Raw genomic sequence first — 20,145 nt, 5'->3', positions numbered from 1 at the left:
AGAAACCACACAGGATGGATGAGAGGATTTTGGATGGCAGTCATGTGCTTTTATGGAGGTTTCATTCATACTGAAGAAGTCATAGAACAACTGAAGTTTGCAAATATGATTCTCACATATCAATATAAACAAAAGTCTGTGATTCTCTTGGTGGGAGAAGGTCCAAGGGGCCCCCTTACCCAGGCAGATCTCAACATAATCTAAAGCTTGGTACACAACCCCAAAGAGCTGCCTGAGCCTCAAGGGAGCTGTGACTTGCCCACAGCCATTCAGTGTCAGAGGCCACATTAAACCTAGGTCTCCTGCCTCCAAGTTCAGACCCTTCTACTAGAGGGCAATGCCTCTATGACTTATATAGAGGAAGTAGCAAAGCAGGGGAAATAGCAGGAGCCAAGGCCCCTAATTGTGAGGGAGGAGAGAGGGCATGAAGAAGAGAGTAGGAAATGGTCCAGCCGGCATTGAGACAGTTCTTCATATCTAGTCAGAGCTTCTTCATATTCAGCATGAATGAGCCAATAGCAGTTGCAGCTAGTTCTCTGAAGCCAGCACCACAGAATATTCTAGTGTCCCTGAAGGTCCAATTGGATGTCTGTGGGGGGAGAAAGTAATTTCTTTCCTCTTTTCCATATGTATGCAAATAGTTTTCTTCACATCCTGGCTCTAAAGAAACAAATAATGGGGCAGGCTTCCTCTGTCCATTTTCCCACTTCCTTTTAGGGTTCCCATTATGAGTGGGTAAGGGAAAGAGGATGAGGGAGCTAGGATTTACACACACCATTTCCTTCCAAACTCTTTTTTCCCCATTTGATTACATCCCTCCCTGACCTCTTCCAAGAAGGACAAGGTTTTTTGGTATGGAAATGTTTCATGGTTCTGGGTAACACCGCATTCTCCTTCTACCTCATTCCCCAGTTTCTCACCTTCCAATGTAACACACTCATGGATGCTGTAGCCTGTGAAAAAATTAGAGAGAGTCACAAAAATGTACAAGTGAGAGTGGACCTAGAGATGTGGCTCTTATAGCCCCCTTCTCAAAGCAAGAACATACTTGATCTCTGCCTATACCCTCCCCAGAGACAAGGACTGTGCATCTCCAGAATCAGACTAGGAGCTGCCTGTGCACAAAGACTGTCTCCCAATCAGATCAATCATTCCCCAAGGAAGGTACCTAGTTCTCTTCTCTCTCCTTGAATAAGGACTCCAGGACCTCTCCTTGGGCCACAAATCTTCAATATTTATCAATGTTGAAATTACTGAACAAAACTTAATGAATGAGGACATAACTAGCATTCATATCAATTGGTAGGTAGCACAAAGCTAGAAGGTAGCACTACCATGTTGGATGACCATCAGGATCAGAAAGATTTAGACAGGCTAGAAACATGGGCCAAAACTAATATAAAACGTATAAAATCAGTTGCAAAGATTCTAACAGCAAGATTGGGGGGGCATGACTGCCCAACCGTTTCTTTGAAAAGAGATCTGAAGGATTTTTCTGACATTGAAACTCATTTTGAGTCAATGGAATGACACGGCAGTTGAAAAAGTAAGCGCAGTTCTAGGCCATGTTAAGGAAAAGCACTATGGGGAAGTGATAGTCACACCGCCCTCTTCCCTGGCCAGCCCCCATACTATATTGTAGTCAAGACCACTCTCAGGAAGGACACCGGTGACGTGTAGCACGTTAAGAAATCTACCACGATAGGACAGGAAAAGAACGAGAAACAACGTCAAACAATAGTTTGAAGGAAAGGGGGAAGAGAAGCCTGGGGGTAGCTGTGGTAAAGCTGTCACATGGAAGAGGAGGAAGAGGAATTAAATTTCTTCTACATGGAGAAAGGCGGATGGTGGCGTAAATTTTGTTTTTTGATTTAAAAAATGTAAAAGAGTATTTCAAAAGTAGAGTGGGAGAGCACAGGATGTGAGGAGGTCCCCAAGCCTTTTGAACTAAATTGAGGCAGGTCAACCACAACAGTTATCGAAGAGCTGGTGTTCTGTCAGATACAATTTGGACAAGAAGACCGTGGTGGTCCCTCTGAACTCTAGGATTATGGAATTCTGTTGACAATGCTCTTTTTTGACCATTCAAGGAGCAAGTTCAGAAGCACACAGCAGCTCTGTGGCTTACACCCCAGGAGCAGAATGTGTTCTCAGTTCTAGTTTTCAGCCCAGACTGAAGCCTGCTGAGGAACAGCCAGATCAGGAATCTCAACCCAAACGGAAAGCCTGCAATTCTGCCACTCTAAACCAGAAGAGCTTTCCATCTTTATAATAGCAACTGAGTGCAGCTTCTGTCTACTGAAACTCCAAGTGGGCAAATCTACAAACCTGCTGCTTAGACCTAAGTCCAGGTCTATAACTTGTAGAGCTCAGACGAGGAGGGCAGAAATCAGACTTTGCCCTGGATCAGACACCTTCAAGGCACTGAAAATTTACAGTTCCCTGACCTGAGCTGTCCTTGAGATCCTGAAAGAACAAGACATTCAATACCACCAAGAAAGCAGCAAGACCAGACCAAAAAAAAAATCCCTTCTGAGGTGTGCTTTGCCCAGCAGTAACAAAAAGGTCAAAGTTAGTAAGTGGGCTTAAAGAATGAGGAAACCCCAAAAAGCATCCTACCATAAAAACTACTATGGTGATAGGGACTCTCAAGATACAAACTCAGAAGAAGAGAATGACTCCAAAGCATCCACAAACAAAGCCTCAAACACACACACACACACACACACACACACACACACACACACACACACAGAGGGCGAGAGAGAGAGAGAGAGAGAGAGAGAGAGAGAGAGAGAGAGAGAGGGAGAGAGGGAGAGAGAGACAGTGAGCTTTTGGGACAGATTAAACTAGAATTCCTAAGAGATGAAACAAAAATGTATTAAAAGAGAGTTGAAAAAGGTTTTTGGAAAACAAATGAGATCTATGGAATAATGAATCAGAAATAGAATTAACAGCTTTGTACAAGTACAAAACCTTGCCCAAGCAATAAACTCCTTGAAAATTAAACTAATTAAAATGGAGCAAATAAAAGTTAATGACTGAATGAAACAAGAAATATTAAAACAAAATCAAAAGTCTAAAAAAATAGAAAAAAATTAGGGTTTAATAGCAAAACAAATTGAGGAGAAAGAATTTAAAAATGATTAGACATGAAAGTCATGACCAAAAAGAAAGAACCTAGATATCAAATCTCAAAAAATCTTAAGAGAGAAGTCCCCAGATCTCTTAGATCTAGAGGATAAGGTTGAAATAGAAATCAAAGCTCTTTTTGTTTCCCATGCCCTCACAAAGTTGATGAAACATTAATGCCTCCTATCCCTTTTTGACCTACTAGTGTTGTCCTTTTCCCTCTGTGTTGGTAACCAAAAATGGGCTCCTTAGCACTTAGTCAACAAGTGCCCTTGACTAGTTTGGCTTTTTCCTCTGAACTGAATGCTGTTTGTATGTTGGATTGGAGTAAGCTGGTCGGCCCCTTCACCTTGCTTCCCTTGCTTAAGCTGATCGAAAGAACCTGTGCTTTCCTGGTCAACCCCTTCACCTTGCTTAAGCAGATTGAAAGAACCTGTGCTTCCCCCGCGTACCTTACACCCCCGCAGAAGCCAGATGGTTAAAAACAGCTTCCGTTGGAGCCAGAGGCTGCTGCTACAGCTACAGCCACAGCCACAGCTGAAGCAGGAGCTGCCGGTAGCAGAGCTGACCTACGGGAGGAAGCTGAACAAGGACTTGAGGCCAGTGGGTAATCTTTTTACCATAGAGAGGAAGCATGTATATGGTTTTGCTGTACACCATCATGCTTCTCTGTGGCCTCCTGGTTACTCTTGTGAGGTGTACTTATTGGGCCTGGAAGCTTTTGATCAATATATCAAAATGGGGATGCTGGTTCATGGGTTGGTTACTGTGGAGCCTAAATATATGCTTTGATTCTTCTGCCTCTTATCTTGAGAGTTTCTTATATCCAGTGGTTCCGAATCTTTCAGACATATATATGATCCTCTTTGAAATTATAAACTCTGCCCTCCTAATACACCCTCTCTCCCCATATACACACCTGTCTTCATTTTCTTCCACATGATGAAGGATGCAACACAGCTCAACACCAGAATAACAACACCCAGGATGGCCAGGGTCACCATCCAAGACCTCTTTTTGGGATACTTCACACGGACTGTGGCAGCAAGAGGAAGAGTATAAAGGGAAGACAGTTAATAGAATAATAGAAATCTTCCAGGTAACAATGGGGAGTATACTCATTGGGAAGCCTCCCCTATTGGTATAGTCTGGAGAATTTAGAAGGGAGAGAGATCAACAGCATTTCATGGCGAATTATCCTGGGACTCAACCCAACCAACTCAGGCTAAGCACTCACCAGGATATGCTTTTGGTGTCCCCAGCTCAATGTGGTCCACTACACAGTCATAATCAGTCCCTGTGTCTTCTGGTGGGAGCTCAATAGTGATTCGTTGGTAGAAGGTAGAATCAGCATTGGGCAAAATACCGCTGGAGCTCTCCTTCCCAGCCACAATTATCTCCTCCCGCTTCTGCCAGTGCAACAGGATAGAGCTGGGGTAGAAGCCAGTAGCAGAGCAGGAGAGGGTAGTAATGCCATCCATGGATTCATAGTGGGACACAGTCACCTCAGGGGGCACTAAAGGTAGAGGCCAGGAGAGAAGGCATCATGTGAAAATCTCAGTAGCATTTTTTATTCCCCTTGTCACTCCCTTTCTTCTTTTCTCTTATTGCCCAAACCCCTAGGACTTAGCAGTCATGAGGTCTTGGAGGGCAAGGGACCACATGATTCATTATATACTTTCTCAGTGTCCATTTTATACCTCTCCAGTGTCTCCTGAATACAGATGATCCTCAACAAGTGGTTGTTGATTTGTGGCCTCAGACACTTCCTAACTGTGTGACCCTGGTCAGGTCACTTGACCCTGTTTGCCTCAGTTTCCTCACCTGTAAAATGTGCTGGAGAAGGAAATGGCAAACCACTCCAGTGATAGCAATAATACCAACGGATGTCTCACCTAATTAAGAAGTCAACAGATTCTTGTTTATTACAATAGGTTAAAACCAGAACCTCCTTCAGTATTTCCTGGTGTTCATATCCATGATTTCATCCACGTACTAATTCCTCTCAATAATGACGATCGCAGACCCCCAAGATCACAAGCCTGGGACACAGATTCATAACCTGGTCAAGAGGCCCATTAAGCAGTGGCTTGGAACTTCAATTAGTCAGATACCTACCGGACTTCTGCTCTATGAAAGGCAGAGCACCTAGCAACATGGTGACTTGCCTTCATCACAATTTCTTCCTTCGAAAGATGCAAGAACCAACAAGGAAAAATATTTCTACATATGATTCTCACTAAAAAGGTGAGACTAGCTGCTGAAATCTAAATGATAGAAACTCTGAGAGTAAGTGACCACTCTCTCTCCTTCATTTTGTGATTGAAAAGTCTAGGAACTTAGGCTTGTCTGATATGCCCTCAGCACCCTGGAAGTGTAGATTTTAAAGGGTTCAGAGTAAAGCTAATCTCATATACTAAAATTCTGTGAAGAAGCCAGACCAGGAGAAAAGGGAGTCATTATAAAATGGAAACTTGAAAGTATTAATGGAAACCATTCAGTTGAAGGGGAAAGAGACTGATGTGGATGCATAGGTAACTCACCAACCAACAGATTTTTCAAAAGAAATATACAGAACTTGGAATCTGGGGCAAGTAATGGAGGATTATGGTACTATCCTTAGAAGTAGTATCAGGGCTAAGATGCAGAGTAAGGAAAGCAATGTACAACAACAAAAAGAGGATTTTTAAGTAATATTGTAGGAAAGAAGATCCTCAAAGTAGCCATAGTATCTTTACTGTTTGAGAGCAGATGGGATGATGATCATTCACAATAGAGAGAAAGCAAAGATGCTTATTTTGTCGCTGTTTTCGCTGTCAAGGAGAATCACTTTTGCACTGGAGATCAGAAAACAAAAATGACTAATGGGGAGTTGGAGCAAAAGATCAAAGTGATTAGATTAAGAGAGTATTTGGCTTCTTTTCAGTAGGAGGAGGAGGAATGGGAGTGGGCGTGGGAGTGGGAGTGGTGGCAGTAGTGGTAGGAGAAGTAGTAATAGTAGTGGTGGTGGTGGTGATAGTAGTAGTAATTATATTTATGTAGTACTTCAACTTTTGAAAAGAGCTTTTCCAAATATTCTCTCATTTGATCCTTACCTGGCCCACAAGAAGCACATTCTTGGGTCCTGAAAGTGTTAGCAGAGGGAATTGCTCATTTACTGACAGTGAATTCTATCAGATCAGAGGGAATGGAGCAGATACTACAGGACTAGAGAAAAGTCTATGTAGCCCTGACTTTTTTAAAAGATAATTTTTTAAAGAGTATGCAAACTCAAGCCAGCAAGCTTCACTTGGATTCCTGAGAAGATTCTAAAATGGTTCATTAAAGAGATGATTGGTGAATATCTAAAAGGGAAGCAGCGATCAGAAGGAGTCAGCTTGTCTTCGTCAGGAGCAGCTTGTGCCAGGCCAACCTCATTTTCTTTGCTGGCAAGATTGCTAAGCTGGTAGATGGGAGATTTACTGAATGTAGTTTACCCAGAAAGAGAAAGAGGGAATAAGGTGGGCTAGATAACAATAGATCGATTAGGAATTGATTGAATGGTCAGACTCTAGTCAATTCAACAAGCATTTATTAAACTGTGTTCTGTAAATTGTGCCAACCACTGGGGATACAAGGAGAGGTGAATTAAATGAGCTTACGTTCGAATGGGAAAGACAACATGGAAGGCACTGGGGGAGGGCAGTAGACTCAAAGAATTTATATGAATGGTTCAATGTTGACATGGCCAGAGGTCTGCAGTGTAGTGCCCCAGGAATCTAAACTGGACCCTTTGTTGTTTAGCATCTTCATCAGTGATTTGGAAGAAAGCATAGATGCCATTATCATCGCATTTGAAAATGACCCAAAGTTAGAGGTGGGAGGATAATTAACACATGGGATGACAAAGTCAAGATCTAAGAAGACCTGGACTGGCGAAAACATTGGGCTGAATATTACAAGGTAAAATTCAATATGGAATAATGTAAATGGCTTTATGTAACAAATTCACTAGAGAAGGTGGGAAAGGCATGGTTAAAAAGTAATTTCTCTACTTTGGAAGATGGGTCTTCATGAGTAATTGTTACAAGAGAGTATTGTCATCATCATAGCAGAATGTTCCTCTCCCTTTTGATGATGGGCATCTCTACCTTTAGCTGGGTTAGTTATTGAGGAGAAAGAGGCAGAGATGTAGAGACATTCGGTGTTTTGGCCGTGGTTTCTCTAACTTAATGAGATCAAGCAGAGTTTGTGCTTAGTAAGCATGACCTAGAGACCTCAGGATCACCTCAGATCATCAGGGTAATCTCCACGTAAGAGAATGACCACAATCACACAGAATAATAATCCTCCTTTCTCTGGTGCTGATTTTTTCCCACAATGAGTGGAGATGAAGTCACTACCCAATTCTTTGACTTCTCACACACACCAGAGCATCAACCACTATCAAGACGGTAGGGAAGGGTGGCCTGAATGTCTTGACAGTAAGTGGGTTGGAAGACCAAGTACTCACCATTTTTCTTTATACTTGAGTGCTGCAGGATTTTCTTCATGGTGTTAATACAATATTCTTGCATGTAGTGTTCTCTCTGAGTGGTCCAGAGGGTACTTGTCAGAATAGGTTTGAAGGACTGAGCCTCAGGCATCAAGGCAATCCAATTTCCCATCTCCTCATCCAGGAGGCAAAAATCCTGTCCATCCACAGCAATTTGGATTTCGTTTCCTATGTGGCTGTTTCTCTCAATCTCACAGAGTACAAAGATCTGCACTGTGCGGTTCACTGGAGGCAGTGGGAGTGGAAGGGTTAAACGTAATGTAATGATATGAGTACTGGACCTAGAGTCAGTAGAAACTAAATATGAATCCTACCTCTGACATTTACTATCTGCATAACCTCAGGAAAATGACTTTACCTCTGCTCCTCAGTATTCTCATTCATCAAACAGGGATAATGGTCACCTCCCTTCTTACCTACAGAGTTGTTGTGAAGAAATATATATTAAAAGTAATACAGAAATGTGGGCTATTCTATTGATGTCACAGGAAGGCAGGGAATCTTGGTCTGTCCAATATTGTCAAGGGATATCTTTGGGGGTCTCTAAGAATGACCTGTTTATGTCAATTTCTTGAGTTCCTAAGGGAGGCAGATGCTCCCTACCTATGAATAATCACAATCAAGGTAAGCTGGGGAACTATAGTTAAGAAAGAATAGCTTAGGACCTTAATCATGTCAGTATGGGCCTGACCAGTTTCCTATTATGTGATCTTCCAATCACCTTATCTTTGTGTATTACTTATGAATTTGTACATGCCCTTTTTTCTTGTGAGTAATTCCTAGAAAAACAAACTGGAAGTTTAAAGTGTGTGGAAGAAGGCTAGGGAAGGAGCAGATGGACGTAACTGCTGTAATTGCTATGGCAAAAGAGGAGATCAGATAGTGGTTACTTGGCTAGTTTATACAGCAGATCTCTGAATTCAGAAATCATGGAAGAACAGGGGGTTCACTGCTTCAAAGTGAAGTTCAATGATAGGGACAATATAGAGGGTAGAGGAAAATGGTAAACTTCAAGATGAAGACAAAGGTCCCCCTGGGAGGCCTGCTACATGGCAGGTCATTAATAAATGTTTATTGATTAATTGATTGACCAATTCCAAGAGAAGGAGTCAATGCCCTGGTAAGCTGATGTAGTTCAATAAGAACCAAGTTCTTCTCCTTTCCCTAGAGTGTCTTGAGATCCTGAACACTCAGCCCAATGGCATGGCCTCCTAGAAATGGGGCCATTGGGTTCAATGGAGGCAGAGGGAAAGAAGGAGGGAGGCAAGGAAAGAGGGGCTGACTTACCATCATGCTTGGTCTCGTTTTGCATCAACTTCTTCAGGAACCAGAGAAAACTCTTCTCATGCTCCACTAACTTCTGCCGAGTCTTTGCTATGAACTTGGCCCCAAGGGCCTGAGAAATCCAGGCCTGCTTGGCCAGGAGCTGCTGGTTATATTTGTTATAGGAGAACACCTGAACATCATCCAGAAAGTCCACTACAAAGTGGTCCAGGAGGGAGCTTCCTGTGCCCACTGTTGTGAACTGTATCACATGCTTATGGTTATCTGCAGAACAGGAAGGGATGGGGAGAGAAGGGGAGAGGAGATCAGGTGTGTATTTGGGTGGGTGGGCGTTCCAGAACTCATCTCACTCATCTCTTTGTCCTCTTGCTACTTGGGAGGCAGTGAGGCTTCCCTAGGCCACCCAGGGAAGAAAGTAGCCACAGTGGATAGAATGCTGGATTTAAAGTCAGAGAGACAGACCCTAGTACCAATCATACACCAGACACTTAACCTTTTTGTGCCTCAGTTTACTCATCTATAAAATGAAGGGGTGAGACCTGAAAGGCTCCAAGGCCCCTTCCAGCTATGACCTCCAACCATCGGGAGTGAAATTGGACTGGGTGGGCAAGGTAATTCAAAGTGGAACAAGATATACTTCCAATCAGTGCGTAGTACAGCACTGGGCATGGTGAAGGGCTCAGGAAGGATAAACTGTAGAGTTGCACACATAGGCAGCTCCCCAAGACCTCCTCTGAAGAGTTTTGATGACAGGGCCCATAGAAGCCGATTCAAACCAAGACGGTTGGAGACCAAAATGGATTCAGAGTGAGAGAACTGGTGTGTGAATTGTGGCTCAGTTACTACCTAAGCAAATCACTTTCCCTCCCTGGGACTCAGTTTCTCTTTTCTATAAAATGAAGGCCTAGAGTAGGTAATATCTAAGGTCACCAGGTGTGGAAAGTGTAGTACTGGAAGACCTGAGTCTAAGTCGTATCTCAGACACCTACTTTCTGTGAGACCTCGGGCAAACGATTTAACCTCTCTTAGCCTCTGGTTCCTCATCTGGAAAGCAGGGATAATAGCCACTACTTTGATGAGGAACAAATGAAATAATGTATTTAAATCACTTTGCAGACTGTTGTTACTATTCTTGGCTCAGATTCCTTCCAGGTATAAACCCTATTATTTTATGATCTCACATAAGCACGTTCACAAAGTGGTGGCAGATAGGCCATTCAAGAAGACTGATACATATATATGGATATATACATGTACGTATACATGTGTGCACCAAATACACATGTGTACATATAACAAATGGTAGGCATTTACTAAATGTCTATTGAATTGAATATACATATAATTATGTGTATGCATGTGTGTTTGTGTTTCTGTGTGTGTGTATACATACATAATGAAAATTATGTTACAATTGAACTCATCCTCAGTTGCCTCATTTCAGCTTCAAGTTATGCACATGTCCTTTTAAAACCTGAATTGATATTTTCCAGGGTCTTTTTCAACCATCCTCAACCTCTTTTCCTCCTCACTGGAATTATTGTATTTGGGTCATCAGAATTTCATTCCTGAAAACAATCCGTTCTTCTTAAGCCAATTTCCTTCATGGTATTATCAGCCAAAGGATCCTACTTCTTTTTCCTCTGAACTCTTTGAAATCCACTCTTTGAAGATCTAAGACACATGTCATACCATGCCAGAAGTTTCTCTCCTCAGTCATCCTGGTAATGGTCAATATTTATATAATGTTTAAAGTCTGAAAAGCATTTGGCATCCATTCTTTTGTTTCAGCCTCACAACTCTTGGAGGTAGGTAATTCAAGTGTAGTTATACCGTTGTTGTTCAATTGTTTTCAGTCAGAACAGTTTCTAACTTTTCGTGACCTCATCTGGGGTTTTCTTGGCAAAGATACTGGAGTGGTTTGCCATTTCCTTCTTCAGTTCATTCTACAGATGAGGAAACTGAGGCAAACAGAGTTAAGTGACTTGCCCAGGGTCACACAGTAGTGTCTCAGGCCAGATTTTAACTCAGAAAGATGAGTCTTCCTGACTCCAGGTCCAGCACTCTCTCCATTGTGCCACCTCAACTATACCACATATACATAAATATATAATAGACCATTTATACAATAGAATTATACCATATATGTGCATATACACATATACTTATGTACCATATATACCCATATAAAAATATATGTAGAAACATATATATAATATATATATATATATATATATATATATATATTATTAAGCACTAGGCTCTGAGGATACCAAAAAAAATTCTTGCCTCAAAGAAACTTGAAACCAAATGAGACGACAAGCAAACAAATACATACAAACAAGCTATGTACAGGAGAAATAGAAAATAATTAAGACAGTGAAGTCACTAGAATTAATAGGAGTTGGGAAAGGTTTTGTATTAAAGATTGTATTTTAGTGTGGACTTAAAGAAGCCAAGGAAGCCAGTGGGTGGAGAAGAGAGGGAGAGCATTCCAGACATGGGGTATAGCCAGAGAAGATGCCCAGAGCCAAGAGCGTCTTGTTCCTGGAAAAGTCAAGAGACCAGTGTCACTAAATCAAAGAGTAGGTGGTGGGGAATAAGTTGTAAGAAAACTGCAAATGTAGGCGGGGGCAAGGGGTTCTGGAGGGCCTTGAATGCCAAACAGAGCTTTTGGAATTTGATATTTGAGGCAATAGGGAGTCACTGGAGTTTATTGATGAGAAGATGACATGATTAGACCTTTGTTTAGGAAAACCACTTTGGTGGCTAAATGGAGGAGAGAAGGGAATGGGCAGAGACTTAAAATAGGCGGATCTACCTGCTGCTATTACACTAATTCAGGTGGGAAGTGATGGAGGCCTGCACTAGAGTGGTAGCAGTGTCAGAAGAAAGAAGAGGATATATTTGAAAGCTGTTGCAAAGGTGAATTCAACAAGTCTTGGCAACAGATTGGATCTGGTGAATGAGAGATAGTGAGGAATCTAAGATGACTCCTAGACTGGGAACCTGAGGAATGGAGAGGATGTTGTTGACCTTTACAGTAATAGAGTAAGAGGGGCAAGGCTTAGGGGGAAAGATAATGAATTAGGATATCCACAAGATATGGATGATGATCCAGCAAAAGCACCAAGAAGGAGAGCAGTGTAATGAAAACTCAGAGAAAATTAGGAGATCAATAGTGTTTGATGCTGCAGATGTCAAGAAACACGAGGATTGAGAAGAAGCCAAATTTTGGTTCCCAAGAAAACCACTAAAGTATCCACTGGCAACTGGATTCATTCTCCATCCTTTCCTTTTTTCTCCAATTATTTTAGTACTAATTTAAAAAGGGGATGATGTTACCCCCAACCTCCAGTGGTAGCCTGACACTGACTTGTTGTAACCACAATGGTGCTAGCAGCTGCTGTGGAGGTGAAAGCCCAACAAGACCAAAAACAAGAGCACGCAGGAGGGCTACTAGCACAGGTTCTTTGATCTGCTTTTCTAAGGAAAGCAACTTTAAGGGGTTAACAATCTTTAATTAAACATATATATAGATAAATAGATATAGATATATATCATTCACTTAGTTCAGGGGAAAAAGTCAGCACCTTGAACTTCAGAGCAAACACACACAGAAATTACAAGCAGAAATTATAAACAGAGCAAAATAACACAAATCAACAGACCCGCTTCTATCTGTCTGACCACAGAAATTACAAATACATAGTTACCAGAGAAGCACCAAAGTCTGGATTTTCAAACCGGATGGGGGGGGGGTGGTTCTTAATGGCTACCCAAAGTCTCGTCTGGCTAAACCATGGGTCTACTTTCCAATGAGTGAAACTCCCAAAAGCAAAACGCTAACCTTGGAGTACATATACATGTTCAGGTCCCTTCCCTGAGGGCTCAGTACTTACTCAGCAAAAGGGTATGGGAAAGATCTTCAATCACTAGCACCACATCATATACATTGTTTCTAGTCATTGACTCTTAATTCAAACAAAGGCAAGACTCAAAGACACCCCATTGACTCAGTGCTGAGAAGCACTCCAAAACAAAAGACAACAAAAGGTCTCACTTTACCTGCCCGAATCAAGCAAAGGCATAATCTATCATTAGAGGCACTTGATTTCCTTAGCATTCCAAAAGAAAAAGCAGTAATAAAGGCCCACCCTGCTGAACATTCACTTGTGGGTATTGCTAACTACCTTTGCTCAGTTGCTTGGTAACTCTGGAGTCTGCCAGGGTCCCACAACCTCACACTGTGGGAATGTCAACTCTACTTCTCTCACTATTCTATGGCTATGGGAAATGGGTAAAAGTGACTTGTAGGCAAATTTCACAAAGTTTTTTTTATAACTAGAGGTGTAAAAATTTCTAATGAATTGCCTTATAGTATTACAGAATTTAGAGTTCAAAGGAACCTCAGAAACCATCTAATAAAATTCATGCCTGATAAGAATTCAGACTCTAACATGTGGCCGTTAGCCCGTGCCTAAAGTCCAGGAATCAAAGGGAACCCACCTCTGGCAGCAGCCAAGTCTTCCTTTGGACAAAACTCATTGTTAGGAAGGTTTTTCCTCACATCAATACCAAATATACCTCTTTGAAACTTGTACCCATTATGCCTGTTTCTGCACTCCCAGAACCAAGCAGAAAGAGTCTAATCCCTCTTCCACTGGACAGCTTTTCAAATATTCTGTTCCCCAAGTCTCCTATTCTCTGTTCTGAATATCCCCAGATCTTTTAAGAATGTGGTGAGCTCAGAGACTGAAAGAGCACTTGGTAGGAGATGTTGAGGGAAGTGGCAATTCTTGCTCTGGTGTGGGTTTGACTTGCCAGAAACAGATTAAAATGTTATTGGATAATGTTTAACAAGTAAATAAAAATACAATACAATCTAAATAATGTGAATTTGTGGTCTTCTAAGTCATTATGCTGCCACAAGGATACATTTCTCTTTGTGTTTGACACCATCAGATTAGATGACCTTCAGGAACTCATATAAATTCTGGATCTCTAAGGTCATTTCCAGGGGCAGCAAGGTAGCACAGTGGATAGAGAGCCAAAACTGGAATCAGAAAGACATGAGTTCAAATCCAACCTCAGACACTTGCTAACTATGTGACTCTAGGCAAGTCACTTAAAGCTGCTAATGATCTAGAGAAAGAAATGGCAAATCACTCCTATATCTTTGCCAAGAAAATCCCAAATGGGGTCATGAAGAGCTGAATGCAACTGAAAACAGCAAAACAACAGTGTCATTCCCTTCCGTTGAAAGTTGCCAATAGTAGTAGATATGATAGCAATCGATGGTCATGGAGTTGAAGAAACATGTTCTTTACTTTTCACCAAGGTAAGAGAAAACACCCTGGTAGTGAAAAATCCAGATCTTCAATTCCTAGTTTTAATTATCTTTAGAATTCTAATAAACACTTGATTAAACACTCTATTGGTCATACATGGCTGGAGGTTGTAGTTCTGATTCAATTCACTCCCCAGAGAAGAGAGGTGAAAGAAAGAAAGGGGAGGGGGAAGTTCTAGGAGACTGAAAAGAAGGATTTTGAAGTTTATTGCCCAGTCAAGGTCAAGGCAGATGAAAAAGAATCAGGTAAGGGGGCCCTATCGATTCAACTTCTAGACATTAATGAAGTTAAGGGAAAAAACCTTTTCTTCCATCAGTTTACTTGTCATCGAGCCTGTCTTCTCTACGTTTGCCTCCATGTAAAGTGTCTTGAAAAATTCCAAACCTGCCTCTACTAATTCAAAGAGGAAATGGAATATGTAGAATGTGTCTCACAGTAAATAAAGAGCTAGCCTGCCCTCTGGCAACCAGTCATGGTCATGAGAGCAGGAAGCCTCCTCCTCTGACTTCCAGGGTGCATTGGTAGTACCAGGTATTAATTTTTGTTTCTTGAACTAGAACTGTGATTTCATCAATGTCATAGAACTTCCAGCATAGAAGCTCCATCCATTGATGTAGATGAGAAACTAAGCTATATCGTTTAGTGCTAGGCAGTTACCTAGAAGACTGAGAAGCTAAATGCCTTGTCCATGATCATGTAGCTACTATGGATTCAAGGTAGGGGTTGAACTCATGCCATCCTGACTCTGAGGCTGATCAGCTTTCCTCTTAGCCACACTGCTCAAGTGAATAGAGAAGTGAAAGCTCAAGGAGGAGAGTCAGGAACAGTGTAGACACTGGGCCCTTCCTGCCAGTGATTTGCCCATGGGGGCATTAGGATATCTGGTTCCCAGGTTTCATCTGCCTGTAGTCACCATAATTGCCATTTTTCTTCTCCAGGCTTGATGCTGGGCTGAGCTCTGAACTCACCAAGAAGGAGCCCAGGGGCAGTTGTTTACTGCCTTATGACCTAAGGAGAGAAGAGTGAAGTCAAGATGGTGAAGTGAGAGGTAATAATTTAGACTTAGCTCCTCTACAATGATCTAATCATAAAAACTAAAAAGTTACAGCAAGTTATTTTTTTCTGGCTTAGGACCCCTTAAGAAGAGAGATAGAAAGGTCTATGGACCCTGGGATATGAGCTGGCCAGGAGCCCAGTAGCAGAAGGCTGTGGTAGTGGCAACAGTGCCATCAATATTTACCTTCCTTTGGTCAGAACACCCTCAGGTAAGGGTATGATACCCTATTTCAGGAAAGAGGGAGAGGAGAGGAGAGGAGAGGAGAGGAGAGGAGAGGAGAGGAGAGGAGAGGAGAGGAGAGGAGAGGAGAGGAGAGGAGAGGAGAGGAGAGGAGAGGAGAGGAGAGGAGAGGAGAGGAGAGGAGAGGAGAGGAGAGGAGAGGAGAGGAGAGGAGAGGAGAGGAGAGGAAATGGTGTTGCCTCACTCAAAGTGAGAACTTGAAAACACTTTAGCTTAAAAAGGCCTGCATCCTGAGCCATCTCCAGTTGTTCTGATCTATATCTGGCCACGGGATCCAGATGGCTCTGGAGCAGAAAGTGAGGCTGGGGACTTGGCATAGCCCTTCTTCACTCAAATCCAATCAATGCAAGTCACCTCACCATCTCCCCAATGTCATGGCCTCTTCTAGAATGGAGGACAAACCACAATCAGGGAGTAGCCCAGTTCTCAGGGGCTACTGAAGGAACTGAACACCTAAGCAGAAAGAGGTCCCAGGGGACCCCTATATCAAAACTAGGAGCAGGAATTGGTGCCATCTGGTGCTTCTGTCAGTCATTACTTCATTCCAGGTCACAGTTCCAGGTGGAAAGGAGCTATCATGGTAACACAGAAGCAAGGACTTTATCTGTGTACAAAGAACAAGTTCCATAAGCATGTATGTGTGACTCTAAGCCCAAGAGCACAGCAGGGACTGAGTTCTAACCTTTAGCCCCAGACATAAGCCTAGAGTGGAACAAACTAGGACAGGAGACCAAAATCAAGGGAAAAACAGCTGTTCAGTGGCTCTGAACCTACAGAACCTCTCAGTAGACTGTGACTAAGTTCAGCAGCTAACTACAGAAACACAACCACACACAAGCCAAGAAACCCAAACTGAGTCAGGAACATGTGAAGCACAGATCAGGAGGAAAGTAAACAGACCTCTTCCCAGATTATACCACTTTGGAAGCACCAAAAACTTAGAGATCTCCAAGAACAAGTTATGAAATGGGCAGAAGTACATAGAATAAGCTCAGGCTAGTCATCTTCTCCCAAAAAGAAACAGAGCCCAACTCTGACTCAAAGTTCAAAGTGGAGATACAGGCTGAGAAAATGAGCAAATGCACACACACACACACACACACACATGCACACACACACTTGCACACACACACGTACGCACATACACACAATGCCTGATCATAAAAAGCTATCCTTGTGACAGGGAAGCTCAGGACACAAACTCAGAAGAATATAATAACTTCAAAATATCTACAAACAAAGCCTCAAAGAAATAAAATGCAGAATGGATTCAAGCCCAACAAGAATTCCTAAGAGATTTAAAGAGTTTTTTTTAAGGGAACAAGAAAATTATTTTTAAGAATCAAATAAGAGTGGTAGAGGACAGATTGATAAAATAAATAGGAACTAGGCAAGAAACTTAAGAAAAGAAAATTAATAGCTTTGTAAAAGAGGTACAAAAATACTGAAAAAATAACTTCTTAAATATCAAAATTGACCAAATGGTAAAAGAATACAATACTGAAGAAAGTAAGTCTTTAAGAATCAGACTTAGGCAAATATTAAAAGAGGTACAAAGCCTCATTGAAAAAAATAACTCCTTAAAAATTAGAATGGGCAAGTGGAAACTAAAGATTCCATGAGACATTAAGAAACCATAAAACAAAGTCAAAAGACTGAAAAAGTAGAAGATAATGTCAAATATCTCATAGGAAAAAAATGTTCTGGAAAATAGATCTAGGAGAGATAACTTACCCATCATTGAACTACCCAAAAGCCATAAGCAAATAAAGAGCCTAGACATATTTAAAGAAATTACAAAGGAGAGATACCCATATATCATAGAACCAGAGGACAAAGTAGAAAATGAAAGAATCCACTAGTCACCTCCTGAAAAAATATCTCAAAATTAAAACTTCCATGAATATAATAGCCAAAATCTAGAAGTCCCAGGTCAAGAAAAATATAATGAAAGCAGTCAGAAAGAAATAATTCAAATGCCATAGAGCCATTTTCAGGATTATAAAAGATTTAGCAGCTACTAACATAATAAAACAGAGAGCTTGGATATGATATTAGGTCATTTCACCTCTCCGAGTCTCCATCTCCTTATCTTCAAAATAACAAAACTGAACTAGATAACCTTGAGTCCTTTCAAGCGCCACATACAAGTCTGGGGTCCTAGGATCCTAGGTAGGTCTCTGGTCTACCTGCAGTGAATGTGAAAACCCCAGACTTGCTTCTTTCTCATGGGGAACTCAACTTTGTCTCATGGGTGGGGCTGCCCCTGCCAGCTGCCTCAACATCCCCCAAATCGGTGGGGACATCTTGCCATTGTCTGTAAAACAAATAATTCCTATACTTTGGTCAGCAGGGACCAGCCTGTAAGAGTTAGGAGAACTTAGACCTGCCCCCATTAGCATCACCTTCCCTGGTAGTATCCCAATCTCCCTTTATGCAGGCACCAATTTGTCACTGGCTTGTTCAAGGCTTAGGGGAAGCATTTCCTTCACACGCACTTTCTTCTTCATCATCTTCATCATCATCATCGTTGCAATTTTCTCAACTTGTTCAGTGAGATTCAGATAGAAATCATCCTAGGACAAGTCCCTAGCTGGCTCACGTTCCTTTTTATCTAACATGCTTTGGACTATCACACACGTGGATAAAATAATTGGCTTTTACACGAATAAAATGATTGCCATGTAAACTTATCCAATGCAGGCTCACTGAAACAGCTTCAGTACAGTGCCAGGGGCAGACCAGATCACACAGGTGTCAGGTATTTCATCCTGTTGGTGACAATATCAGCAGAAGTGGCAGTACTCATAATAATACCACTCGAGGCAGTACAGTATAGTGCAGAGTCAAACTTGGAGTCAGGAGGATCTGGGTTCAAGTTCTGTCCCTGACATGTGCTGGCTGTGTGACAGTGTTTAAGTCACTTTTCAGTAGCCAAGGCAACAACTTCTTGAAGTTAAGTTTCAGAATAAGTGCTGATCTGAACTGATAGTGGGAGATTCCTCCTTGGGAGTTCTAGAGCAATGAAATCACATATCTAGAACAATGGTAACCACAGTCACTGGCATCTCTATGGTGCTTTAGAAATTGAAAAATGCTTCACTTGAACCCTCTCCTTTGAGCCTCTCCCACCAGGCTGTGGAGGAGGTGCTGTTTGAACAATGGAGCCTCTGGCTCAAAAAGGGATCAAATAAAGTTACTTTCCATAGAACTCCAAGTGGGTGTGGTCCATACCTGTGAGATATCACCCTGTCTGCTCCTGTTTCTCCTCCTCTCAGTTTTCAAATCCCCTTAAAGTTGATTAACTTTTCCTTCTTTACCCACCCCTTCCTCACTTGGCAGCCTGGGAGCTCCCTTGCCCTCTTTTCTAGATAAGGGCTTAGGACTGACTCTTGGGGTCCTTGAGATTCCAGGACCTTGGACAAAGACTGTTAACTCCCATCCCTCTCTTTGTATTGCCCTTGTAGCCTAGGTCTCCATCCAGCTATAAATTCTTTAAATTCTTACTTAGAAATAGACATAAAGTAGAGCCATATTCAGTCTCTGAGGTCACATCTCACTTTTTCCTGGAAGATTTCCCTGACCCACTACTTGATTAGGCAGAAGAGAAGTATGCCATCAGAATCATCTTCTGCTTTTATGGTTCTAGTCATAATGCCCTTGTTAGTTTGCCTGAGTGTCTTCTGTCAATATCAGGACTCTTCCAGTAGGGCAGAGACTGAGGGAGACCCGCATCAGATCCAGACCACCATGCCTTCCATCCTTCCTCTTACTTGCTCCCCTAGACTCACCTGCCTGGATTCCTATTAGAGAAAGTACCCCCAGAATGAGCAGCAAGGATGAGAAAGAACCTCTCCTCTTCCTCCTCCTTCTCCTTTGACTGGCCATCCCTTTCCACAGGTGATTGCCTGGCATCTGCAACCACGCTTTAGTTGGAGGAGGCTCCACTCTCCAAACTCTGTACTCTAGTAGAATCCAAAAGAGAAATAAGACTTCTATATAAACATTGGCTCCCCACCCCTCATCCTCAGCCTATCTTGGATTGGCCCTGCCCAAGACTAGCCCTCCTATCATTGCTGGCTGGGATATCTGTTGCTAGGCAGAACTGAGCATGTCTGGCAACCTTGAAAGTAGAAATGAAATGGAGTCTGTGGTGAAAACAGGAAACTCCACAACGGGGTCACCATCAGGTGTTGCTGGGAAGTATGAGGAGGGGGTGCCATGCCACAGAACCATGGTCTCATATGGCATTTGTAACTGTTGTTTGAGCTTAGAAAATGAGACATAAAGACCTATCCTAGAGGACTTTCACTATGGAGGCACGGGCTCATTTGGGCGTGTGTGTGTGTGTGTGTGTGTGTGTGTGTGTGTGTGTGTTTCTTCCTTTACAACCAACAAGGCTTACTTGTTCACATTTCTCCTGAAGGCAGAGAAGCTCAGCAGGGAAAGGGACCTCAGTGGTGAACCAACTCAACCTGGCCCTGACCCAGAATCCCTTGTATACTATCCTCAATGAGTGCTCACCCACCCTCAGCTTGAAGATATCT

At 42.2% G+C, this 20,145-nt stretch overlaps 1 protein-coding gene across 1 annotated transcript; it reads right to left on the bottom strand.

Moving 5' to 3' along the window:
• Positions 1-560: 560 nt before the first annotated feature.
• On the bottom strand, positions 561-19,528 carry LOC118845019 (major histocompatibility complex class I-related gene protein-like). Its single transcript, XM_036753042.1, has 7 exons — positions 19,390-19,528; positions 8,954-9,214; positions 7,625-7,891; positions 4,370-4,648; positions 4,052-4,168; positions 921-953; positions 561-589 (listed from the first exon to the last, which is right to left on the bottom strand). The coding sequence occupies exons 1-7, from the start codon at positions 19,511-19,513 to the stop codon at positions 561-563; spliced, it is 1,110 nt and encodes a 369-aa protein (XP_036608937.1). The 5' UTR covers positions 19,514-19,528.
• Positions 19,529-20,145: the final 617 nt, after the last annotated feature.

This window comes from Trichosurus vulpecula, chromosome 3 (assembly GCF_011100635.1).
Source record: "Trichosurus vulpecula isolate mTriVul1 chromosome 3, mTriVul1.pri, whole genome shotgun sequence".
Lineage (NCBI taxonomy): Eukaryota > Metazoa > Chordata > Mammalia > Diprotodontia > Phalangeridae > Trichosurus > Trichosurus vulpecula.
This window is presented reverse-complemented; position numbering and strand designations above follow the sequence as displayed.